Source organism: Rhinolophus sinicus, linkage group LG10 (assembly GCF_036562045.2).
Source record: "Rhinolophus sinicus isolate RSC01 linkage group LG10, ASM3656204v1, whole genome shotgun sequence".
NCBI lineage: Eukaryota > Metazoa > Chordata > Mammalia > Chiroptera > Rhinolophidae > Rhinolophus > Rhinolophus sinicus.
The window spans coordinates 107,953,478-107,981,237 of record NC_133759.1 but is presented as its reverse complement, the minus strand read 5'-3'; the positions used below and the strand labels follow the sequence as shown (position 1 = coordinate 107,981,237).

Here is a 27,760-nt window from a genome sequence, read left to right as displayed (position 1 = left end):
TCTTGGCTGGAGCAAAGGCCAATCACACTTCCCCTTCTCAGTGTGGGTTTATGGGGGACACGTGTGCCCACAACCGAAACACAGCAAAGCTGGGATTGATGACATACGTTTGTCAGCCCTGCCAGACAACCATGCTACGGGTTGATTCCCACCCCCCTTTTTTAGAAATCATCTCTAAGACATGTCCCTTTCTTCTGCTGTGCAAACTTAGCTTCGAGGGGCATGGAGGAAGTACTCCAGCCTGAGCACTGGCGGGCTGTTCCACCTACTCCTCACGCCCACCAGGCTAGGAGGAGCTCAGAGTACTGAGCTAATAAGCACTTGCGTTCCCATTGCACCCAGTAATCAGGGCAGGCAATGATTTGACTGGGCTAATGTGTGGGGAAAAGAACACATTTCTGAAGTTTTGCTCAGCAGATGCCATGCTATTTGCACCGGTTTCTTCACTCCCAGAGGCCACATCTTCCTCCACTGAGAGACAACTGTCCTATCTTCTCTCAGAGGATTTTGGACATTATTTCCACTCCATACCCTTCGCTCACAAGTCAGTAATTCAGTGGTGGTTCACCAATCTGACAGGAACTGCACGAGTTTCTTTAATGTAAAAAGGAATTATTTTTTGGTCTTTATTACCACTGTGGCAACTGGCGGGGATTACATTTTTGTTGCATTTCTTTGTGGCTGCCACATCATTTAACTTGGGGAGTTCTGTAACACGGGTTCTAGTCATACATTTCTCCTCTTTGAAGGGCCTAGTTGGCTGAACAACACATCTGCGCATGATTTGGGACGGAGTAAGGCACAGTGGGTGAATTTTTGCCCTCAGACATAAGTAATCTTTCATGATTGTCTTTTGACCTAATTAAGAGATGTTAGAGAAAAATCTGAAAAGTTAACTGACCTCAAGCTGAGCAGCAGTAAATGCGGGGATGGAGGAGGATGACAGAAGTGGGCCATGTGGAAGGGGAGCCATGGGCTTGCTGGAGCACATGCCTCGTGGGGAGCCCAGCAGACGGGGTGAGAACAGGCAGCCAACAAGGGGAATCACACCTCCAAGTCCCAACCAACTCCTTGTGGAGCCACCCCCCTCCCCGCCCCCTTAGCAAGCAGGGCACTTAATCTCTGCACCATTCACCCTCAATGGAGTCTGAGAAATAAAATCAAGGACACACAGTGCGCTCCATCAAATGTCACCACTCATCCTTGCTGGGCCATAAGCTCAGCCACCACCCCCGCCCAATACCCAGCGCTTTGCTTTTTATGGTGCAGTCTTAACCATTTCTTTCACTCACTCACATTTGTGCTGTTAACTGTGTACCTTACATTTGCAGAAAACTTTTAAATATAATTTTTCCTCCAATCAAACTCACCATTATATTTACTTACCTCCAAGAAGGGTTACCTCTGTGATAGGGTAATGGTTAAGATGAAACCTGAATTCAGAAATGTGAAAAACAATTTGAGAAAATATGAAATGTTTACACACATTAGTTCTTTATTGAAGAGGCAGTTCAGACCCATTTATATATGGAAAAGGGTAGGATGACAAAATATGTAATGGCCCCACCACCTTTCAAACATTTTACTTAAAATATACATTATATTAAGTTTTAAGGTCAGTGTAGGAAATCTTAGTAGTTGCCATTAAAGCTACTATAGAGTATTTCCTGCACAGAATTATGCAAAATCTACCATTTAATTCCTGTTACACAGCATATTTATACACATCTAGAAAAATATGGCAAAAGAGTGCTGAGCAACAGAAATGGTAGACACGTAATTTTAAAACTTTTTATGCAAGTATAATATACATGCAGAAAACAAACACATCTTAAGTGCACAGAACACTCAAGATATTCAGCACCCAGGTTTAGAAAGAGTATTATCAGCACCAGTTAAACACCCTTTTCAGTCTTTGCCAAGCTAACTGCTATCCTGACTTCTAATAAAATTAACATGCCTTTTCATGTTTGCTGGCCATCTGAATACGCTCTTTTGTGAAGTAGGTGTCCAAGTCTTTTGCCCATTTTCTGTTTTTGATTTGTAGCTATTTTGCCTGTTCTTACACTGTGTATAGATGGAATCATGCAAGATGTTTTTGTGTCTGGACTCCTTCATTCGGCATTGTGAAACTGAGTTGTTATTCGTTCATTCTCTTTGCTTTACAGCATTCTACAGTGGAAACATACACCTTAAGTTCATTCACTCTACTGCATATGGTTTCTGCAGTTTTACACCATGAATATTCTAATGCATGTCCTTTGGTGATCGTAAATAAGCATGGTAGACATGAGCATTTCTGCTAGGTTTGGGTTAAAAGGGTATCCACATGTTCAACTGGAAATACTAGCTTTCCAAAATGGTTATATCAATTGGCACCATCAGCAGCAGTGTAGACTTCCTGTTGTTTAAACTTGCCAAAACTGGGTGCTTTTTCATGTTTTTCAAAAATAATTCTAACCATTTCAGTGGACCGGTAGAAGTACCACATGGTATTTTAAATATTTGCATTTTCCTGATTACTAATAAAATTAACATACCTTTCATGTTTGCTGGTCATCTGCATACCCTCTTTTGTGAAGTAGATGTCCAAGTCTTTTGCCAATTTTCTGTGATTTTGATTTGTAGGTGTTCTTTTATATTTTACATCAGGGGTCACCAACTAAGGCCTGCAGGTCGAATCCAGACTGCCACCTGGGCTTGTGAATAGTGTTATTGGGACAGCCACATGCATCTATTTTGTATATGGCTTTCACCATATACACTAGCAAAGGTATATGGCTTTCACCATATACACTAGCAAAGGTGAGGAGCTGTGACAGAGACTCTCTAGCCTGCAAAGCCCAAAATACTACCTGGCCCCCTTACCAGAAACACTTATCAGCCACTCTAAACTCAAGTGTGCAGTCACATATGAAATACCTCCTCCCCCTCTGTGGTTTGCCTATTTGATTTCTTAATGGGTCTTTTTGATAAAAAGAAGTTTTAAAACCTAATATATCCAAATTAACATGTTTTATTTTATGGTTTAAGGCTTTTTGAATCTTAAAATTGTTTAGTATAAGGTTACAGCCTCCTAAGTTTCCTTCTTATAGTTTTATTACTTTACGTTTCATATTTAGATCTGCAATTCATCTCAGTTGCTTTTCCAATGTTCTACTAAATTATGAACTAAAATTGACAGTATTTGTTGGAAAGAACATCGTTTCCCCCATCACACTGTACTGTCATCTTCACAAAAAAATCAACTGATGGTATTCTGTATGGGTGTTTCTGGAATCTATATTCTGTTCTACTGGTCAATTTGTCTGTGTCAATACTACACCATCATAACTTCTATGGCTTTATAACAGGTCTTGATATCTGCCAATATTAAGTCATCTTGCTATCTATTCTAGAAGATAGCCTTGACTATTATCAGTCTTTTGAATTTTCACATAAATTTCAGAATTAGCTAAATTTTAAAGAACTTCCAGGACTTTAATATTGCATTGAATATATGAATTAATTTGGGAAAAACTGACATCTTTTTAAGATTGTCCTGGAATCCATGAATTAGATATATCCCTCCCAGTTTGGTAATTGTTTTTTTCTGGACACAGTTCTTGAAAATATGGTTAGATAATTTTTCCCCTAGGCACTTGAGGATTTTTTATGCTACTGTAAGTGGTATTGCTTTTAAAACTTTCATTTTCTATGATTATTGATGGTATATTTAAAAAAATTATTCACAATGAACGTTTGCAGGGACCTTGCAAATTTACTCATTAATTCTAATAATGCGAATTATCTGTATCTTCCTCAGAATTTTCTATGTACAAAATCACATCATCTGCAAATAAAAGTTTTACTTCTTTCTGTTCCTTATGCCTTTTGATTATTTTTTCCCCTTACTTTTCTGGCTAGGTCCGCCTGCATGACACTGATTAGTGATAGTAAATATCCTGGTCTATTTTCTTGATCCTGGGAGAAAACTTTCAATATTTCATCATTAGGTATGCTGTTGATTGTAGTTTAAGATACTCTTTACCCAATTAAAGAAGTTCCTTTCTATCCAGTTTGCTAAGAACATAACTGGATGGTGATTTTACCATATTAATTGCCTGCCTACCAGGCTACTTTGCTTCATGTGATGTGTTAGTGATTTATTATTAAAACATCCTCACATTCCTGGAGTAAGACACAGTTCATCATTTTTGTTTGCCCAGAATTAGGTAATGTGATCACTAGAAGACAGTTACTGGTAATCAGAATGGAATTATCATGATTGGTTTAGACCGGGGTGTCCAAACTGCGGCACGCGGGCCAACTGCAGCCCGCAATCCATTTTTTATTGGCCCCAGCAAATTCCAAAAATATATTTAGTTTACTTAAATAAACCAGGTGAGACAATACTTACTTCACCTCGAGTGAGTGGCCTGGTTGTTTGTGTATTTTACCGCATATGGCCCTTGGTGAAAAATGTGGAAAAAAGTTTGAACACCCCTGGTTTAGACTAGTCAGGATTTACCCTCTGAGTCGTGTGAAGAAATGACAAACATCCATACTCTTTCATCAAGGAAAGAGGGAAGAAAGGACATTGAGTTAACCAAAAATGTCTGCTAGAAATATGTATTAATATGTTCCAAAATATTGGGAATAAGGGGCAGTGCACAAAATAATAACACTGTACTAATATCAAATAAAAGTACAGATAAAACTTCTGAATTAAATAATATTAGCACACTGCACATTCAAACTTATGGGTTAAAAACAAAAGAGGTATGAGAGCTGGGCATATTTTATAGAGTATTAAAAGTACAGTTGTTCTTTTTCATTGAAACGAACAACTCCAAATTATGCATAGCTTATGAAAATAGCATATTTCAAAATCTGTTTTGCTCAAATGTAGTTGGAAAATACAAAAATCATTGGTTTTTCTATTGATAAGGCATTTACTAGAACACTTGTAAATGCCTCTAAAGAATAGAAAATTAAGTATTTCACTTTTTACTTGTCAAATATTTCACCAACGCTATAACCTGGGTTAGTACTTTTTGCCATCTTAATACTCAAATAAAAATACTGCCTTTTCACAAATTATTCAAATCCCAATTTACATAGAACTGCATAGAATTATTGTTAGGTTGCATTTTTAAAACATGAGGAAAATTCCATATGGGTATTTAATGCTACTGACCTCATCAAATCCTGATAATTTGAAAACTTCACTTTATACAATGAAGGTTTATTCAGAGCTGATAGCTTCTGATATCATTCTTATAAACACATGATTTTACATAAGAAATATGGCTTTTAGTATAACGTTTCCAAGGTAATATATTTTTCTACATTTATTATTGTAACAGATTTAGCCATGGTACGATTCCCTGATATGTAAATACAACTTGAATCCAAAATAAATATTAAATATTCATAAAGTTTCACTCCTGTGTAATCTAGTATCCAATGAGTTGTAGGGTGGGGCTGAAGGCTTTGCTTCTTGTTGCATTCTGAGGGATTCCTCTGTGTGAAAATTCAGATTAAAATGAATCTAATGCCTAAGTGCTTTTCCCCATTCAGAAACAGGAACTCAGACCATGATATCTGACACCAAATAATTACGTTCAGAGGGTTTTCTAAAATGAGATTCGACTTCACAGGAGATTTTCCACATCAAGTACATTTATATTTCCTCTCCTATGGATTCTCTGATGGCTATTGAAGGCTGATCTGTGGTGGAATTTTTTCCCACATTCATTACATTCATAGGGCTTCTCACCAGAATGAGTTCTGTAATGTACAGTGAGGTATGACTTCTGAGAAAAGACTTTCCCACATTCGTTACATTCATAGGGTTTCTCTCCTGAATGGCTTCTGTAGTGTACAGTGAGGTTTGACATCCGAGAGAAGACTTTTCCACATTTACTACATTCATAGGGCTTCTCTCCTGAATGAATTCTATGATGTATAGTGAGATATGACTTCTGAGAAAAGAACTTTCCACATTCATAACACTCATAGGGTTTCTCTCCTGTGTGTACTCTCTGATGTCTAAAGAGGGATGAATTATGGGAGAAGGTTTTCCCACATTCGTTACATCCATAGGGCTTCTCTTCTGAATGACTTCTATAATGTATAGTGTAATATGACAACTCAGAGAACAGCTTTCCACATATATTACATTCATAGGATTTCTCCCCTTTTGGAAGTGACTGGTGCCCATCAAAGGCTGAATTTTCCAGGAAGGTTTTCCCACATTCAGCACATTCATAGGGTTTCTCTCCTAAAGGAGTAGTATGATGGTCAGTGAGATAGGAGAACTGGGAGAACTTTCCGCACTCACTACATTCATGGGATTTCTCATCTGTGTGTACTTTTCGATGTCTAATGAAAGCTGAATTTAAATTGAAGGTTTTGCCACATTCATTACATTCATAGGGTTTCTCTTCTAAATGACTTCTATAATGTATAGTGAGGTACGATACCCGAGAAAAAAATTTTCCACACTCACTACATTGATAGGGTTTCTCTCCTGTGTGGGTTCTTTGATGTGTAATAAGGGTAGATTTTCGGTAGTAGGATTTCCCACATTCATTACATTTATAAAGTTTCTCTCCTGTATGTGTTCTCTGATGGTCACTGAGGGCTGACTTGCGGGAGAAGGATTTTCCACATTCATTACATGGATACGGTCTCTCTCCTGAATGATTTCTCTGGTGTAGAGTGAGATGTGTCTTCTGGCAGAAGGTTTTCCCACATTCATTACATTCATAGGGTTTTTCTCCTGAATGAGTTCTCAGATGTTGAGTGAGATGTAACTTCTGACAGAAAGTTTTTCCACATTCGTTACACTTATAGGGCTTCTCCTCTAAGTGTGATCTCCGATGTACAGTGAGGGTTCCCTTTTGGCTAAAGGATTTCCCACAGACATTACATTCATAAGGTTTCTCTCCGGTGTGAGCCCTCTGATGTATAATGAATTTTGACTTTTTACAGAAGGATTTTCCACATTCTCTGCATTCAAAGGGCTTCAACTCCATTTGTGATCTCTGGTACACATTAAAATTTGACATCTGGAGGAACTCTGACCCAGCATCATTCCACTCATAGGGCTTCTCCCCCATATAAGCTCTCTTATGAGTAATGAAAACGGCTTCATTGTCTAAGGCTTCCATGCACTCATTATATTCAAATGGTTTCTCCAAAATATTAATTTTCTGAAGAATACTTTCTTCATTTTGAGAATAGCCTTCCCCATTTTGATCAAATTCATAGGGTTTCTCCCCATGATATGTTTTCCCACATTCAGTACACTCATCAGGTTTCTTTCTTGCATAGCTTCCATCACTAATAATTAATTCCGAAGTAGAGTCTAAATTCTTTCCACACGAGACACAATTATGAGACATGCTTGAAGGAACAAGGCTTGTTTCTGTATTACAAGTTTTATCAAATGCATTCTCTCTTTCTTCAATCAGGGTTTTGCTGTTGCTATAAACAGCTTGCCTGGAACGTTCATCTTCATTTTCTTGCGTTCTGTTTGTCATGTCATCAACTTTCCAGACTTCTTCTAAAAAGGAATAAAATTAAACAAACCTGTGAATCCAAACACACCAGCTATAGAATGGAAGTGGTACTCAAATGCCCTATTGTGGGGTTGATGCTGGCTTCTGGACCAATGTCCGCAAATAAAAATAATTACAAGTACCTAGTCCTCTTTCCCCCTTGATTTGTCATACAAGACAAACACACACACACACACACACACACACACACACACACACACACACACAGAAGTGTGGCTGAGGGAAGCATGGTAAAGGGATGAGAGTGGGATAAAACTCAGCACAATTGGAAAAAGGGAGAATAAATTGATGTTGAACACAAGTACATTTGTTATTTACAAATATGTTTATAGAAAAGGTGAAATAAATATAAGAAATGATCAGTAGAGGAAAAGTCATTGAAAAAAGTGCTAGATCCAGGCAGAAATTGGAAGATTCAAGAGCAAATAGGGTCAGTGGGAGAACTAGGGCAATTACTGTACGTATATTCAAAGGAAATATTCAAGTATGGATTACATTTGGGAGAAATAGATTACAATTTATATTAAACTGTAAGATAGCCTTTCATAACAAGATTACCGTAGCAACATCTTCACTAGCATAGACCCTTCCAAAATATTTACCTTTTTGTTCTACACACAAATCCAAATAAACATTCTAAAACATTCTCTGAATTCCTCATGTTTAGATAGTTCTAAAAGCTCCGAATTCCTCGTTTAGATAGCACCACAACCAGGGTTCCAACTCTCTAGCCCTGATTCAGAGTCACCTGGAAGGAGAGTTCCAGGTACATAACTGCCTGAAAGATGTCAGACAGACCAGACAGCAAGAGAGCTTTCCAATAAGATCAGCTCTCTGAAGTGTTCTTATTATGAGACTATTACGTGAATAGTCTTATTTACCAGTAGCTGAACTGTTTGCACAACAGGACATAGTTGGTTAAGAGCACTGGAACCCCAACTCAAACACAGTATAGGCTGGGGGACCTTAGGCAAGTTATGTAACTGTGATGTAGTCTCACTCACCTGAAATGTGGATGATGGGCCTAAATCACAGGGCTGGGAAAGGACTAATTTATTCATTCCTAACAATGAGTCTGTGCTCATGTTATCACATATAATCTGCTCAGAACAGTTTGTAACACAAAACAAATGCTCATTACATTTCATCATTAATTTTCTGACTTAAATTTCCTAAAACTAGCCATGACCCTGAAACAACACTGTAATTAATTCTGAATATGAACAAGAGTTCCCATATTCCTGGGTTTCATTTGGTGTGAAACCTTAAATATCAGATTCCGAAAGCTGCCCCTACAACATTAACTTTATCTATGTATTTTTTAAAATTTTTGATCCTCTAAACTATTTTTAGGTGTTCTCATCCACATTCAATGCAATACTGACAGTTCTGTGCTGAGAAATCCACAAAATCCTGAGTCCAAAAGCCCCATATACCAACAGAAAAAAAGAAAGAGAAAGCTGTCATTCACTGGTAAGATTTTGTGTTACTTAGATATGTAATATATATCCAAACTAGCACAGCATGGATCATCCACAAACACCTCTGCTCCAGGAAGCCTGGGCTCTTTCTCCACCATGAGTCTGTGCTAGCATTCTCGTTCGTGCAATTTGACATCTAGTGTTGGTTTTACTCAGACCCTGTCTGTATTTCAGGAGAAGCTTTAAAATATTTATCAAGTCTCTTCCCAGCTTTTTGAAGTTCTCCTTCCCTTCAGTTTTAAAACAGCTTTAACACAAAATTGTATAATACGTATTGGAATATAAACATCCCATGCGAAAGCTGAATTGTGAATTAGCTCCCGGAGCTATGTTCTTCTTTCCTAACTAAAACCTATGCCTGTGGCAAGTATGACTACGTTTCCTATCTTCTTTGAATCTCTGTGATTAGAAATGCTAGTTCCTAAACTGCTCAAATGGGGTGCTTTCACATTCCATCCTAACCCCTACCTGTTTTATCAGAATCCATAGTTAGAAATAAACTCTCTCTCAATGATGAACGATAAAGGTCTTGCATTACCTAGCGCCTCAGTTAGTCAATGAAAAATCTACTGAATGTCTTCTATAAGTTACATGTCAAAGCAGAGTCAAAAATCCTTCCTCTGGAGGACTGTAATTCAGGTAGAGAAAAAGCTCAAGAAACAAACATATGCCACTACATAGCAGAGTACACAAAATATACATCTAACTTTTGTGTTAATAATTACCAAGTGGAATGGGTATTAAGAGATATTAAGAGATACTGGCGTGATGAATGAGTAATAAAGGAAACCTCAGGTAGGAGATGAACTTTCAAGCTCCAATTTAAAGAATGAAGTTCTAGAGGTTCTGTTGCACAACAATGTAAATATAGTTAACATGACTGAACTGTATACTTAAAAATGGTCCAAATGGTAAATTTCAGGTATGTTTTTTATTATTATAATTGAGGGAAGGGGAAGGAAAATGTATGATCTGGACAAGAAAAGTGCACACAAAAGAAAAGGACAATGACAATCTGACCAGAAGACACTTAGAATCTAGACCAAATGGAATTTAACAAGAGTTTGGGGAAACAAAACACTAATTTTGATAAGCAGCATTACAGCATACTGTGTGGGACCAGAGGAGAGGAGAATTGCAATTCCATTTAAGAACAGAACAGCTATAGGCTCATCTTGTCAGCCTGGTGGTTAGATCAACTGGATATTTCAGAGACACAGATTTTTCAATTTCCAAACAGGATTCATGGTAATCCAGGTGTGAGAAAATATCGTTTATACTGATGTCCGAAGACACTAAGAATACGCAAATTTTAAGGCATTTCACAAATGACAAAAAAGAAAGATTAGTACATGTAATCAATAAAGGGAGGTGGGGAAGATGCACAGAACTTGTGATTCGGGCAAGTTCATTCTGAGAAGAAAGTGGGGGGGAGAAAGGAGAGAGGGAGGGAGGAAGGGGACTATCTCACTGGCACTGTCATCTGTCAGGTAAAATCGTGAACGAGGCTACAGGATAAAGGCGTTAATGAGCAGCATAAATAAAAATTAGAAAGTCCTAAAAGACGAGAAGAGATGAACCCTTTGAATGGATGTGAAGAAAACTAAGAAAGTGGAAAACAAGTCGCAGGGAGCAGTCCTGAGGAAGGCAAGAGAATGAACCAAAATTCACTGACGAGAGAAATACTACCTGAATGTTTAGTATGGACACGGGAATGACAGACAGACAGACATGGAGGAGCACTTGGGGGAAAAAGGAAGGCCCAGCTAGTGATGCAGCACCAAACCAACTGAGGATACACCTCACAAATAAGGAGCAGCACCTCCAAACAAGTGCAAGTGCACACCTTGGCCAGGCGGTGACTGGCCTCACCTCCTTCAGGAGAGGACGACACGCTGGTATCTGAGGGCAGGGAGTTAAACCAGGAAAACAAGCCAGAGGCATTTCACAGCAAAGAAAACAGAAGATAAAAAGAATGAACATGAAAGTCTTGAGTAAGTTTTTCTATCAGACTTCTGAATGTCTGAAAACAAAGGAATTCTATGACAATGGGGAGTAGGTACGCTACTGAGAATGCAAGAGCAAGAGGGGCACGGAATAGGCCCTCAGTCCTGGGAAGCACGGAAGGTAAATCACTACACATGTAAATCAAATGTAAAACCCAACAAGGAGCTGGCATGTATGTGCTGGAGGGAGAGTGCTATTTGGGTCCTGGAGGTGCGATTTAGGGCATCTGAGGCACAGAGAGACCATAGGTCACTCCCCCAAGTCTGGGTGACCATTTCTAAAACTGTAACATTCTAATAACTCACCTGGACTCTGACACGGGAGGTCACCTTCTGCTATCCACGGCTCTTCTCCCTGCTCCAACTTGACGATCACATTTGGTTTGGTGCTATCATACCCTGTGAGTGGGAAATGGACATGGACTTGGACCAGCTGCTTGGCATTCAGAGCTCTGAGTAGAAGGTGCTGCCTCAGGGGCCACATAACATGGTGCCCCATTTTGCACCTTATCAAAATGAAAACCTTTTGTGGAGAAGCAGAGATACAAATGCTCTACCTGGTGCCTAAAAGGAATTAAAAGTCTTATCACTTATTTTTTTAAACTCGAGGATAAAATCATTCAATTAGAAGCCCCCACATAGCAGCAACTCAGTAAGCAAGCTCCCCTCACCCACGGAGACCAGATGGCTGTAGTTCTCCAGCATCACATCCCTGTAGGTTATTTTCTGCTCAGGGTCCAGCTGCTGCCACTCCTCCTGGGTGAAGTCCACGGCCACGTCCTGGAATGACACTGGCCCCTGTAATGACACCGTGATCGGAATTGGGTGACACGGAGAAGATGTACAGGGATAAGAGTTTACCGAGCTCACTGGTAAAATCAACTATGAACATTGTATACCTTTTCTTTTATATTACAGATTGCAGAAGAAAACCAAACCATATCAGAAACACATGGCCTTTGGGTTCCTTACTGGGTCAAAAAAAAAATAAAAAAAATCCTCAAACCAAAAAAAAAAGCTGAGTTCTGATTTTACAACTGAAGTATCTGAGTTTGGGGGGCCAGAAAATGAGTAAAACATCATTTTTGCTCTCCAAAAGCATAGATGTATGTCCCACTAAGGAGATGCCATGTAAATAAAACATAAGCATTTTATTCCTTGTCATTTTCTTCAGTTGCCTTTGCTGGTTGGTCCTCTCCTGCCTGCCTCTTCAGGTTGGTGCCCCAGGACTGTCCCTTTCTTCCCACACTCACTCCTCTGGTGATCTCCTCACTGTCAGCTCTTTGAGCCTCTAACTCTTATTCCCAAGCCAGTGTGTGACTAGGTTTTCTACTTCCTTCAAGTTTTATCTCAAACACCTCATTCTCGCAGTGGGGTTACTGGAGTGATGTATACAAGATGGAGGGGGGATTAACAGAGAAGGAAATTCTGTTTAATTTTATGTTTGCAGATTGGGCTTCACAGGTTCTGCTGGGTATTCTACAGGATTAAGGGGAAGGGAGAGGAGAAAAAGTGTCTAAAACACCAACGGCAAAAGCTGAAGCAGCATCAATATTAGGATGTTGGCATAGGGCAGAGAGACTAAGAAAACACTTCCTTAAAGACAGCTTTTTCAGAGAGTAAGAGCTGATTCTAACTCTCCAGAGTAAACTGAATATACACAATTACTTTCCTGCCTCAGAAAAAGACAAAAACCCATAAAGTCCAATTCAAAAAAATATAACAACAGGGTACATTCTCATAGAAGCACTGGAACACAGAGGTTACCAACAGCAGGGAATTCTTTGAAGAAATTCCTCAGATATAGAGAAGCGTGGATGAGAAATCAGCCACGGAACATACTTTATCCAGGGCGGCTGCTGGGCTGCAGAGAAGTGCAGTGAACGGCAGACTCTCCAGCAGAGCCCTTGAAAATCTCCAGGCCCATCCAGAGGGTCCCGAAGCAGTAGTGTGGTCAGAGAAACCAACCACAGGACTACCTGAAAAGCTGAGTGGCCCCCTGTTCTCAGCACACAGCACAGCCAGGTGCGTGCTGAGTCTGATAAGAACCCTTTGGCTCCGGGCCCTGTGGCCAAGACACAGAAGAGCACAATACACCCCAGACCAGCATACGGTCACTGTCCAAACAGAAACCTTCCGTCTGTGATACTAGGAATGTGGGTGTAATCAGCAGAGTCAACTCTATCCACGTTGGATGTGGATGTTTGTCCTAAAGGCAACTCTCAGAAAACTGCTCTCAACATAAAGCCACACAAGCAACTTCACTGTAGCAGCCAACTCACCACTGGTTCAAACGGAGTGGTGCGTACACATTCTGTGCAGCAGGAGACACTGTCAACAGAGACAAAAGGCAGCCCACAGAAAGGGAGAGAAATATTTGCAAATCACATCTGATAAGGAATTAATATGTAGAATATAGAGAGAACCCCTAAAACACAACAAAAATACAACACCATTCAAAAATGGGCAAAGGACCTGAAAAGATCTCTCTAAAGACACATGAATGGCCAACAAGCACATGAAAAGATGTTGCGCAGCATTAATGACTAGGGAAATGCAAATCAAAACCACAATGAAATACCACTTCACACCCATTATGATGGAAACGATGAAAAAAAAAAAGAAAAGAACAGGTGTCAGAGATATTGGAACCCTTGTATACTATTGGTGGGAATGTAAAATGGTGCAGCTCCTGTGGAAATAGTGTAATGGTTCCTCAAAAAATCAAAAATAGAATTAGCATATGATCCAGCAATTCCACTTCTGGGTCTATACCCAAAAAAAACAGAAGGCGAGGACTTGAAGAGATATTTGTATACCTTTGTTCATAGTAGAATTATTCCAATAGCTAAAATGTGGAAGCAACCCAACTGTCTACTAATGAATGAGTGGATAAGCAAAAGGTGGTATATACATACATTGGATTATTATTCAGCCTTACAAAAGAAGGAAATTCTGACACACGTTACAACATGGATGTGCTTTAAGGATGTTATGCCAAGTGAAATAAGCCAGTCACTGAAAGACAAATACTGTATGACTCCACTTAAGTGAGGTACTTAGAGTAGTTAAAATCATAGAGACAGAAAGTAGAAGGGCAGTTGTGGGGGAGAAACGGGGAATTATTGTTTAATGAGTATAGAGTTTCAGTTTTGCAAGTTGAGAAGCTTTCTGGAGACGGATGGTGATAATGGCTGCACAATATGAATGTACTTAATGCCACTGAGCTGTGCACTAAAATATGGTTAAGTCAGGAAATTTTGTATTATGTGTATTTTACCACAATAAAAAACAATGAAGAGCATCCCTGAGCTGTGGGGCAAGTTCAGACAGTGTAATATACAGGACACAGGAATCACTGAAGGAAGGGGAGTGGGATTCAGAGGGAATATTTGAAGAAACAATGGTCAGATTTTCCCCAAAGTTAATGAAAACCACAAATGCACAGATCCAAGAAGTTCATGATACTTAAGCACAGAAACGTGAAGAAAATGATACCAAGCTATACCACAATCAAATTGCTCAACACCAGTGATAAAGAGAAAAGTTTAAAGCAGCAAAAGTACCTGAAATGGTAAGTAGGTATTTTCTATTATTACTTAAGTCTCTTGAAAAAGTAACTGTTTAATTAAAAATAACAATGTATCAAGGGATTGCTATACCTGTAAAAAAAAAATGCAACAAGGGGGTAAAGGCCAAGAGGGGAATAATGGAAGGTAATTGTAAACTTCTTAGAATCAAGTAAAATGGTGTATTATTTGATGATAAACTATGATAAATTAAAGTTGCATATTATAAACCCTAAAGCACTCACTAAAAGTACAATGTTATAGTTATAGTTAATGTTATAATTAAAATCAATGTTATAGTTAACAACCCAACAAAGGATATAAAATGGAATCATAAAAATTACTCAACTATTTGAAAGGAAGGAAGACAAAGAAGTAAAAGGAAACAAAAAAGATATGACAAACAGAAAAGAAAGACAACAGACTATAACTGGTTATATCGCTAATCACATTACATGTAAAGGTCTAAGAACCCCAATTAATAGGCAGAAATTGTCACATTGGATAAAGAAGCAAAACCCAACTATATGCTGCCTACAAAAAATGTCCTTTAAATATACAGACTCAAATAGGTTAAAAGTAAACGTATAGAATAAGATACAGCGTGCCAACACTACTCAAAAGAAAGCTGGAATATCTATTTCACAGCACAGAGTATTACCAGGGATAAAGAAGGACATTTTCACAATGACAAAGTGGTTCATTAATCAAGAGGACTTAGATGTTTTACGTACCTAGTAAAATGCATGAAACAAAAACTGGTAGAAGTGCAAGGAGAAATAGACAAAGCACAATTGCAGGAGATTGTAATTTCCTTCTCTCATGATTGATAGGACAAGTAGGCAGAAAATCAGCAAGAATACAGTACACCTGCACAACACTACCAACTTGATCTGATCGATATTTACAGATCATTACACCTGCCAGGAGCAGAATATGCAATCATCTCAAGTGCACGTGGAATGTTTCCAAGACACACTCTATCCTGGACCACAAATTTAAAAGGAGTTATTATGCATGTGGTATTCCTGCCAAAAATGCAGTCTAAATCTCATCATGAAGAAATATCAGTGACTCTTAAATTCAAAGAATTCTATAAAATGATTGGCCTATATTCTTTAAATATTGTTAATAGCATTGAGAAACGATTCCATGTTAAACACACTTAAAAAGCATGAAAGCTACAAGCAAGTCATAATCCTGCACTTGATCCTTTACCAGAAATTTAAAAATTGCTATAAAGGAAATTACTGGGGAAACTGGCAAAATTGGAGGACAAATTGTAGTTTAGATAAAAGTATTATATCAACTTTAAATTTCCTGAATTCAATAACTGTGCCATGGATATGTAAGAGAATATGCTTGATCTTAGGAGGGTAAATCTGAAATATTACAGGATAAAGGGGCATGACATGACACTCACTCTCAAATGACTCAGAAAAATATATGTATGTGCACAGAGATACTAACAAAGCAAATACAGAAAAATGTCAAAAACGAGAGTATCTGGGCAAAAGGAGCATGGGAGTTCTTTGTACAATCCTTATAACTGTTTTGTAAATTTGAAGTTTTTTCAAAATAAAATGTTTCATCAAAAAGAATGCTGTCAGATTTATATGGAATGTTTCAAAAGGACTCAGAAACTAACTTGAAGGGATTCCCCTGGTCAAACAGGGACCCACTTAAACATCAAAGAGAGTTAACAACTTCAATATAAGGAAATACTTAAAATTCATTTAAACCCATGAGCTCATCACAACAAAACGAAACACATAATCCTATTCAGTATTTTGAACATTGTCTTTCCTGTGCGAGCCATAGAATCAGAGGAGATGTTTTTCTTTCAAAAAGCATTCTGGCTAATAAATAAAGAGGAAATGGTCAGGCAGCAATCACCATTTTGCCTCTCTGAATGAATTACTGGATCACGGTGACCAACAGCAATCAGCAGATGCCAACATCACAAAACAAAGACAGGAGGGTAATACGGGCTCCAGGAGAAAGAAGCCACAGTGGCCTGGACCACACAGTCTTGCCAAAAAGAACTAAACCTAAACTAAATCGGAGCAACTTCCAGTTCTCACTACCAATTTTACAAGACATACATGGGAAAAAAAGTAAAGTAAAAAGAAGGCAATGCAATCAACACAATCCAGACTGTGAGAAACTGAGGATAAACCCATTTCTTCAAAAAACAAATTGCAAAGAAATATCACAAGAGACATAAAGGGAGAGTTTCTATTAAACGATCTAAAAGACCTATCAAACAACCACCCTTTATGGACTCTATTTGTATTCTGATTGAAAAGAACAACCCAAAAAACAATTAGAAAATTGTGAAACTTTGGGGGCCGGGCCGGTGGCTCAGGCGGTTAGAGCTCCATGCTCCTAACTCCGAAGGCTGCCGGTTCGATTCCTACATGGGCCAGTGGGCTCTCAACCACAAGGTTGCCAGTTCAATTCCTCGACTCCCGCAAGGGATGGTGGGCAGCGCCCCCTGCAACTAAAAAATTGAACGTGACACCTTGAGCTGAGCTGCCGCTGAGCTCCCGGATGGCTCAGTTGGTTGGAGCGTGTCCTCTCAACCACAAGGTTGCCGGTTCGACTCCCGCAAGGGATGGTGGGCTGCGCCCCCTGCAACTAGAAAACGGCAACTGGACCTGGAGCTGAGCTGCACCCTCCACAACTAAGACTGAAAGGACAACAACTTGAAGCTGAACGGCACCTTCCACAACTAAGATTGAAAGGACAACAACTTGACTTGGAGAAAAGTCCTGGAAGTGCACACTGTTCCCCAATAAAGTCCTGTTCCCCTGCCCTAATAAAATCTTAAAAAAATAAATAAATAAATAAAAATTGTGAAACTTTGAACACTGGATATCTTACAAGAAAGAATGCTATTGTGGGTTATCCCCATCCACTTTTTAAAAGACTCCTTATCGTTTAAAGATACGTACAGAAATACTTACAAGTAAATTTTTTTTAAAAAGTCAAGAAAAGGGAGACTCCATGAAAAAAGTATCAGTTTGGAAGTAACAGATGTCAAAGACAGATGAATGGTCACTTGAGGTAGGGACTGGAAAATGTCCTCTGGATTTGACTATAATTAGGTCACTGCTAATCTTTACCAACAGATGCAGGAAGGTGGTAAGGACAAAACCAGACACAGAGAACTGAAATGGGAGTGGGAAGCGACAACGTCTTTACTAGAGAATACCTTTTTGTGTTGTTTGCTGGGCAACCAAATAAACAGACTAACAGAAATATCTGAAGGATGAGAAGGCCATTGCCCCAGGACTTAGCTTTTATCCCTGGATTAAACAATAAAAATGTAAATGTGTCTATTTGGAAATACCCCACGCACGATTTCTCCCTGGGCAGCAGGTCCTCTACTTACAACAGCCAGTAAGAGCCATATGTTGAAATGATTCACTGGTTGTTACTAGGAAAGCCATCATGTTATATAAACTTTATTAAAGACATTTTCCAAGTCCGAAGGAATCTTTACAACCCACAAGTAACAAAAACAGTTTCTTCTTAAAGTCAATACAAATCCTGTCTTGGATGGTATTTTCCTTTTTCTATGATTGTCAAGATCATCAATCATATTTCCAGCTCACCTTCAATGGCCTAAAGTATCATACTTCCTGTTCACACAAATGTGAGATTCTTCATGCAGATCTGACACTGTAATAACTACATTTTACATAATGTCTGTTATCTATTTCTATGTTTCCATTTTAAAGTATGGATCCTTATAAACCTCCTAAAATGCATTACAAAGCAAAGTGGGAAAACATATGCACAGACAGGAAAACTCACCTGGGATTCATGCATTTTCTGCTGCTCTTGGAACAGGGTACAGATTGTTAACAGTGGACCTAGAGGAGAAGAAGCAAGTAGTTGAAGTCACGAGTAATCTGCCTGCCTAGGCAGGACCTCCTGCATAAGAACCACCAAAGACAGCTCAATAAAATGACACCCAGTGAACATTCAGAAGGTGTTAAGAGGGTGATAACAGGAGAAACATACACCAGAACCATTCATTGTAACCACCGTGTTTCCCCGAAAATAAGACCTAGCCAGACAATCAGCTCTAATGCGTCTTCTGGAGCAAAAATTAATATAAGACCCTGTCTTATTTTACTATAAGACCGAGTATAATATAATATAATACAATACCAGATATAATATAATACCAGGTCTTATATTAATTTTTGCTCCAAAAGATGCATTAGAGCTGACTGTCCGGCTAATAAGATCAGGTCTCATATTAAAATTTTTGCTCCAAAAGACGCATTACAGCTGATTGTCTGGCTAGGTCTTATTTTCGGGCAAACACGGTAGAACATGATCAGAGACAATTACTATCACTGGTGAATATAAACATTGACACCTTTTTCAAGTCGTTTGCCACCAATAAATAAAAGGTGAAAAAAAAACTTCTCATTATATTGCTTGCATATTTTCTTATTATCCATTTACATTGCTTAAAAGAATCCACAGAAAGCAAAATATGAGCTCTCAAAAACGGAATAAATGTGCATTCAAGGCATGGTTTTGTTTTTTTACCTGACTAAACTTGGTTACCGCTGCACCTACTAAAAACCTCTTATTAAGAAAACGGTAATACAGTGGACACAACACTTGGCCTGGGAGTCTGAGTCCTCTTAGCCATCCCACCTGCACACCTGGGAACCTTGGACAAGTCACCTCCCTTCTCCGGCCCAGTCTCATCCTCTGTCAACCCACGCTGCAGGACACAACCCTTGCAGACCTATCCTGCACTGCTGTGTGACTCCACAGGGCAGAACCAAGAGGAATCTGCACACACTTACACCAGAGGACAAAGGTCCTCATGGACCTTTACAGTCACGTTTGGAGTCTGGGGACGACCAGAGGCAGAGGAAGGGGCGTTGGGGCGTGGGGGGGAGGGGACACCACGCGTCCACGGCGGAGGCTGGGACCCCCTACCCCCCCGGGAACCCTAGAACTCTGAAATCTCAGGGGAGCGCCCATTCCGGAGCAGCCTGCCCCTGCCCTCCCGCCCAGGCACTCGGATCTCTGGGAAGCGGTCACACCCTCCCTGTCGCACCCTCTCGTGTCCTCCGCCCGGGGCGTTACCCCCAACCCTGCTCACCGCGGGTGGGAAGATCCAGAGCCGCCCCGAGGCCCGCAAACGCACGACCTACCCCGTCCGGACTCGCTGATCTGCCCCAAGGCTCCCGACGCTGCAGGACGCGGGCTGCTCCTCCGGCGCTTCTCTCCCTGGGTCCCCGCCTCTCCGCCTCCCAAGGCCGCCGTTCCGAGGAGCCGGCTCTGGGCCTACCGGACAAACTCACCCAGGAGAACGTTCCTCCCGGGGCTGGGGGTGGGGGCCTCACTGTTCCGTGCGCCTCTGCCACGCCGCCGCGATGCAGACGGGCCGGGTCCGGAGCCTGCCGCCCCCGCGCCGCCGCCGCTCGGCCGCTCGGACCTGGCCCGCGAGCTCCGGGGTCGCGCTCGGGGGTCCCCGATCGAGCCTTCGCCCGCCTGAGCGAACACTGCCCGCACAGCCTCACGCCTGCTGGGTGCCGGCCTGGCCGGACAGCGCCGGTCCCGCAGACCCCGGGATCCTCGCCCGCTGGAGGCCAAAGCCTGGGAACCGGGACCAGCGGTGACCTGGGCACGGACAGGAAGCGACAGCAGCGCGGCGGCAGTGCGCGTGCGCGAACACGCACACAGGGCGAGGTGCACATGCGCAGGAGGACGCCGGAAGTCGGCCTGGCAGGGCCCACACGGGGTAGCGTGACAAATGCCAGAACTCTATTTCCCATAAGTCTACACGCCGTCAAGTTAGGGATGGTCTGAATAGTCTGTACCTCTTCCAGCGGTTAAGAAGCGCTGCATTGAGAGGACTCGCCACCCGGAGCCAGGACTCAAATTTCCCCTTCATTTAAAGGAGCTGTCGCCGCTGCACGAGGTGTCTTTCCTCATTGTGCCCCGGCGCCCTAGTCCTTTACTTACCTTGAGAGTTTAAGACTTAGAATCAGTGACCACAGACGACTCTGATAAATAAGGGATAGGGGTGTATCGTGTTCGTTTACGATAAGTGAGACATTTAAGTAAATCTTAGTAAATCGAGTTCTGCGATAACATAATAGGGTATTAGCCTGGCATACCTTCCTCTCCCCCCTCGTTGGGAAAAAAGAAACCTAGCTTTTCCAAACCACTTCTAATTCGTGAGAACTGTAGAAAAACCATAAAACACAACATTGAGACAAGGACATTACCCATTACTTCACTCCCTGAAGAGAAAGACCAACTACGGTCGGGGTTTTGAGCCACGTGATATCAGCCAGGTCTGGGGTGGGAAGGCGGCTGGAGATTGAGTTCAATTGCACGGCCAGTGATTGAAAAAGTCGTGCCTACGTAACGAAACCCCGGTGAAAACCTGAGTCCGTAAAAGCTCAGGTGAGCTTCCCTGATCGGTGAAACACATCTGTGTGCTGACAGACGCCTTCCTCTAATGATTTAGAGTTCGTGTTAGTAGCTCCTTCTTCTCCGTGCCTGTCTTATTTAACAGTTTTAGCACTTCCTATCTTCTCTCCCCCCCCGAAATTTCTTCTATACCCTCATTTCTTTCCCATTATTTTATTTCACCAAACGCTCTAGATTTTCTCTCTACCACATAAAACTGGAAATGGAGGTTGTGAAAAGAACTCCCATTAGGATTAAAATAGTGAGCACTCTGTGTGTGCTCTTGCGCCTGTGGGTCCACTTGTCACAGCCCATTTCCAAGAATGCGTGTCTTGTTGAGTCACCTTTCCTTTATTTTGCATTTCAAATTATTGCCTAGGTATCCACAATGTTTTCTTCCTTCTTTCTACGCTTCCCATTTTTCTCCCTCAATATCTTCTTGTTTCCTGCTTTCAGACTCTAGCTCAGGAGCTGCCTCAACTTTGCTTGATTTTTATACACACAAAACAATTCAGGATTATTTTTCAGAGAAAATAAATTTGGTTGCATAATCCCAACCCCATAAGCAACATTATCATTTGACAGTGAACAGGCAAGCCAGACTGGCACGACCACACACATCGTGAAGGTGAGAAGACTTTCATCTGTATTATATTTCCCCAAGAGATATACATTGCACTGTCCTCTTTAATAATCTAAAATAACATACAAACATGTCATCCCGGCAAGACCAAAACATAAAAATTTATATTTAACAAGAATTTGGGTAACCACCCAAATAGCTATATATATAGATATTATAGAAATATAATAGATAAAAACACAAAAACCTGTCTTGAAAATGTAAACAAAATTATATTTACATATATGTAATAGTTATAATACTCATCAGAAAACTTTGTAAGAACAGCATGTTTTCAAAACTATGATGTTTTCAAAACTATGACTATTTCAAAACTACTTAAAATAAATATATAAATATACAAATAAATAGAATAATCCTATGTGCAACAATTTCAAAATAAGCCAATGAAAGGTGATTCTGCTCAGGAAGTAGTGCACATAGAGACAGTATTGCTTTAGGCTTACTCACACCTTGGTCCTTTTGTATTGCTTAAAATCGGAACTTCTAACCACACTCCAAATATCACTACCATGTCATCATCACAAACCATGAGACCAGATTCCTAATCCCTAACCCTAACCCCAGATCCTAATGTGTAACCAAGTCTTAAACTTGGCTGCTATTATGGTCCAATGTTTGTGCACCCCCAAATTTATATGTTGAAACCCTAACCCCTAAGGTGATGGTATTAGGAGGTAGGGCCTTGGGAGGTGATTAGGTCATGGGGTGGAGTCCTTATGAATGAGATTAGTGCCCTTAGGAAAGATGCCTAGCGAGCTCCCTCGCCCCTTCCACTGTGTGAGGACATTGGGAGAGGTTCGCAATCTGCAACACAGAAGAGGATCTTCACCAGAACCCAATCCTGCTGGCACCTGATCTCAGAATTCCAACCTCCAGAACTTTGAGAAATAAATGTCTATTGTTTATAAGACACCAGCCTGTGGAATTTTGTTATAGCAGCCCGAATGGACTAAGATTCTAGTTCACAAGATTTAAACCAAATCTTTCCTTAATCCTCTGCCCAAATCTGTAACTCTGGTGTGTTGATCATAATAAGCCACGCTGAAACCAGTATTTCTGAGCCTGCACTCATCCTGACAAACTTCCGTGACCATATACTTGAAGGGGAAAGGTGTAATTGTATAAGAGGAGAGATTGGTCCAGAAGTGGTAAGTTGGGGACATAAAGAACACATTGGTGACCTGGCCATAAGCAATTTGCTTGAAAGTAAATTTGGATGAAAATATAGCTAGTCATAATTTAGCTTTTATTATTGGATATATAGACTTTTCTATCCAATATCCAATTGTTAGATATTTACTTTGTTGTAAAGAAATCCTTATAGTTGAGATTTTCTATAGAGAAATCCTTATATTCCTGAAGGATGAGAAGGCCAAAATGAAGTAACAAGACAATGTCAAAATACAATATATGGAAAAAATAGAAATACTCACTTTTCACAAAAATCAACATTTCATCAAAGCTATTATTTGGACCCAATTGCTTTGGGTGAAATGACTTTAGCCAAATCTTGAGGTCGGGCACCCACACGCCCCACTGAGGTTGTGCCTATGTGTGGCTGTGATTGTGGCTGGGAGCTGAGGCAGTGCCTGGCTGTATGGGTCTTCTTCACCAGGGTGAAAAGGTGATGGAGGCGGGGGGCTATGAGCGTGGGTCCAGCAATTGGGTTTCTCGGATTTCCTAAATGGACAACAAGTCATTCCATCTGTACCAGAGAGGACACAGACCTACCTCCCTTCAGGCCAATGACCTCAGGCCTCCATCATCTCAGGAATGAGGGCACGATCTCGCCCCCATACCCAGAGCTCCGGATCAAAAGCCTGGATCTAGAACAGCAAACAGCCCCCTGAAAAGATGATGACTCTCCAAGAAGACCCTCCTCCTTCCCCTTGTCCAGCCCCCAATTCTTTCATCCCCGAGTCCCAACTCTGATCCCCCACGACCCCTCCTCTCTCCAATCTGGTCCCCCTCCCCCAAACCCCCACATCCCACCTACCTCCTCACACTCCTCCTGGGAGACCCTCATCTTCCAGTGCATGAAACAGATGAACTGGAATCACAGTTTGTGGAACAAAGGACACTGGGAGCGATTCTTCCCATAGAGGAAGGAAAAGATGGCCTGTTTGGGGGCCTGGTTATCCTCTTCCATATCACTGGCCAGGTGGCTGGGGAAAGACAGCAGACTGCAGGTCAGGAGCAGGACAGGAAGGACCCCTACCTGAGGTCAGCTTCCCAGAAAGGACACAGGTTGATCATCTTCACACAGGACATACACGAGCCCTACCCAGTGTCACAGAGTGCCACCTGGTCACCAAGAAGCCACTGCTGGGCAGGGACCTGAAGGGCACCTCACATGTCTTTATGATGAGACAAAATTCAGCGGGGAAGCCTGAGGGCCTATCCCACTGTCCTCAGGCAATGCAGTTTCCATCACAATTTCCCCGTCCCCATCCTCAGCCCCCTTCCCTTCCACCTGTGTGTGTGTACACACCTGTCTCGCTATAGTATAAGTACCTCTACAGTTCCTGGTGGCAGGGACTGACTCTGATCTATTTCTGTATTCATCGCTTTCCTACCAAATGACTAATATTGGTTCATATCGGTGCATTAATTCAACCGCACTTCTTGAATCTCTCTTCCCATCACCTCATATTCCCTAGCACGAGGTGCATTTTATAAGGTTTCCTAGAATGAATGAATGAATGAATGAATGAATGAATGAATGAATGAATGAATGCTTTGTCTCGTAGTCAAATGCAAAACTGATTCCCTCATAGATTCAATATAACTTAAACATTTGCAAAATGAAAAGAATTGCACTGAGTGTTTTAAGAACGCGTTGAAATGTGGACAAGACCTGCCTTTGACAGGTGTCTAGTCTAATGGGGCTGAGGTTGGGGAAGCGGGGAGATAAGAAATAACTATAATCCAAAATATCACATTGTAATAGAATTTAATTAAAGTGCAGAAGTTAGGGAGGTCAGAGAAGGTATCACAAAGATTTTGGTGGTTGAACCGACTTTAAGAATAGGTCATTGTTTCAGATACATATTTGTAACAGATACCTAGGCAGGAAACACAATATGGAAACAGGGAAGTGTATCTAGAAGAGCAGTGAAACAAAGGAAAGAAATGTCAGGATGGTAGGCAGTTTGATGGAAATTGTAAAGAGGGTTGAATTCAAACTGAGAACTCTGGCCTTGATTTAGAGCATAATTAGCCTATGAGATCGTTGAGCAGGGCAGTGAAGTGGTTAGATCTGTGTTTTGGAAGGATATTCAGAGAGACTTGTAAGAAACCTTCCTGGGAGCATTTTACAATAGATCTGTGTTATGTAATGAGGGCCCCCCCGAACTGAGCAAGAAGACAATTCTACTTGGTGTTGACATGAGAAAGAGAGCAACAGAGAGATTGGAAACGCTTAGTCTAAAGCCTATTTGCTTGGGGGCAAGGGGGTGTCGATTCTTTCATTTGGAGGGTTTTGTGATTTTTTTGTTTTCTTCAGTCTTTTAGCTGACATTAAGGTTGTTGACTTTTATAAAGAACAGTATAAAAAGCACTATACTATAATCCTATTATTTTTACATACAGAGTACAACTAGGTTAAAAAAATAGATAAAAGTTCAAAGTCCCCCTTTTCTCCTTCCGCCCCCTAGGGTATGACTATTGACTGATGGGATTAAGCAAACTACTCACAGGGCCAGGAAGAAATGAATTCACTGGTACTGCCAGGAGAACAGGCTGGCATGGCTAAAATAAGCTATAACCATAGAGAGAAGGTACTGATGGAAAGAGGAAAAACACCACACAAGAGAGGTCACATCATGGAAGGGAAGAACAGTGGGATAAGGGACACCCGCTGTCTCTTCCACTTGATCTTGAGCCCACACGTCCTCAGCCCCAGGGCCAGTCTCCTCCTCCTCCTCTGCTGACCACTCCCTCCTCCTCTTCCAGCCAGGGGACTGAGGCAGGGGACTGGAATCCACCCGTGCGTCTGCATAAAGAATCCAGGCTACAATATAAAGCTTTTGTCTTTGGAATTCTGTTACTGGTCACCCAAACCCCATCCCCACTCCACCCACACTTAACCCCTCCCCCAAAAAAAACCCACAAACCCCTCCATTCTCTCCAGTCATAGGCTACTGGTCTTCTCCCAAGCTGTCTCTCCATCTTTCTCCTTTGGTGATATCCATCTTTGCCCCCACTGATCTTGCCATTGTTCCATTTCCCTGTCCTCAAAACTCTTCCTCGATAGAGAGATTTCTCCCATTAGGAGAGGGAGACAGAAACCTGCTTCTTCTCTTCCCTGCTTCTCTCATCCTTGAATCTCATCTCTTAACCCTCTTTCCTTGTTTCCCCGGTTTCCTTCCTTTGGGATATCTTTGTCCCCAGATCCTGTACTCTCCTCCAAACGCTGGCTTCCTCAATCACTCCTTTCTTTCAAACACACCCTACTCATGCACTCCTTCCTGACTTCTGTACCCCGTCCTCTTCACTAGTTAACCCTGTCCAATCACTTCTCCCTCTAGTTTCCTCACCTGTTGGTCCTGGGATTTCTTCATCCACTATCACCTCCAGGGGTGTCCTGAGGAGTTAGGCTGGGGGCTCTGGTCCTCAAACTGGAAACTTGGTTGACAACTGGCCATGATTTCTCCCAAACTTTTCCCTTTCATGAAAGCTAGACTCTGATCTGTCCAAACTCCTCTGGATTCTGGCTGAACACAAGCCCGTTATCCCTTTTCCACGCTGAGCAGGAACTAGGAGTGGAGAAAAGCTCTGAGAAGATACTGTTGTCCATCTCTGCTGCAAAGCACCATGGAGTTTGGTCCCTCCAATCAGGAAGGTCGGAAGCTTCTGATGTCATCAGTCATTCCAACCTGGCAACCAGTTTGAAGGAAAACACATGTAACTGCCATGAGTGCACTTCTCCTGGAAATCGGGGTAAACGGTACCTCCTGCCACTGACCCAACAACCTTTGACCAGCCTCCAAAACTATCCTCAAGGTGTCAGCATCACTCTTTACCCCTTTCCCAGCAGATGAGTTGTTCTCTCCGTTCTAAACTTAAAATATGTTGGACTCTCCTTCCTTCCCATTCCTATTTCAGAGTGCAGTCTAATGCAGGTGACAAGTCCTTTCACATGAGATAAGTTACTGTTTATTTTGAGAGGATGTCCCTGGTCATTGTACCTGCTGAGCTATATGAAAAGATGAGGTTCGTTTCTGTCTTGGCAATGTCCTCAGTGCTTCACCTGTGAGGCACCACACAGTCTGGTTTGTTATTCAAAAACCAAAACTATTTATTTCTACATTTGTGGAAATGATTTTCTGGGATCGCAGGAGATTTTATTTTGTAACACCTTTTAAGAAACAATTCGCCAAAAACATAGTTGTAGTATTCCACCACTGTGGGGACAGAGCCAGGAGTGCAGTTTCCAGGCTCTCGGCCTCACGTGGAAATGTGCTGGCTCAGGTAGTAAATGGCCATCAACTGTGATCGGATGGCCATCAGCTGTGGCTAGTTGGCCGTCAGCTGTAACCAGTGAGCCATTGGCCACTAATATAACTGCCGTGGCTACGCTAGCAGAAAATGGGGGCCTAGCAAGAAGATGGTGGCTGAGCCTGCAAGCGGCGCAGTGAGGGTTGCGAACAGTGTGGCTCCTGCTTCCTGTGTCTCCAACCCAGCCGCCAGCAAGAATATAGTGGTATGACTCCCCTACCTATGGCTCCGTGGGTGTTCCTTTTTGGCCTCACCATGTCCTGCGTTCTTATGTGGGGAGCGGGACAGGAGACCCCGCATGCCACCCTGCATGACACATGGCGCAGCAAGCAGGGTCCCCCGCATGACAACCACAAAGAGGGGTTAATAATTGTCTTTATGATCCCATTTTTCAAAAATGACATTTTTACCTAACATAAACACAATCCTCTGTTTTCTTGTTTTCAGTTTGCATTTTCTATTTCTTTACTATTTTTATGCATTTGTTGTGAAATCTAGAAAAGCTGTGATTTCTGTTATCTTTTCCTTCCTT

At 41.4% G+C, this 27,760-nt stretch overlaps 1 protein-coding gene and 1 pseudogene across 1 annotated transcript; both read right to left on the bottom strand.

Moving 5' to 3' along the window:
* Nucleotides 1-1,470: 1,470 nt before the first annotated feature.
* On the bottom strand, nt 1,471-20,314 carry RBAK (RB associated KRAB zinc finger). Its single transcript, XM_019753669.2, has 5 exons — nt 19,817-20,314; nt 18,447-18,505; nt 11,727-11,853; nt 11,362-11,454; nt 1,471-7,552 (listed from the first exon to the last, which is right to left on the bottom strand). The coding sequence occupies exons 2-5, from the start codon at nt 18,459-18,461 to the stop codon at nt 5,637-5,639; spliced, it is 2,151 nt and encodes a 716-aa protein (XP_019609228.2). The 5' UTR covers nt 18,462-18,505; nt 19,817-20,314; the 3' UTR covers nt 1,471-5,636.
* Nucleotides 19,957-25,874, bottom strand: LOC109459278 (speedy protein E4; annotated as a pseudogene).
* Between the last annotated feature and the right edge of the window lie 1,886 nt (nt 25,875-27,760).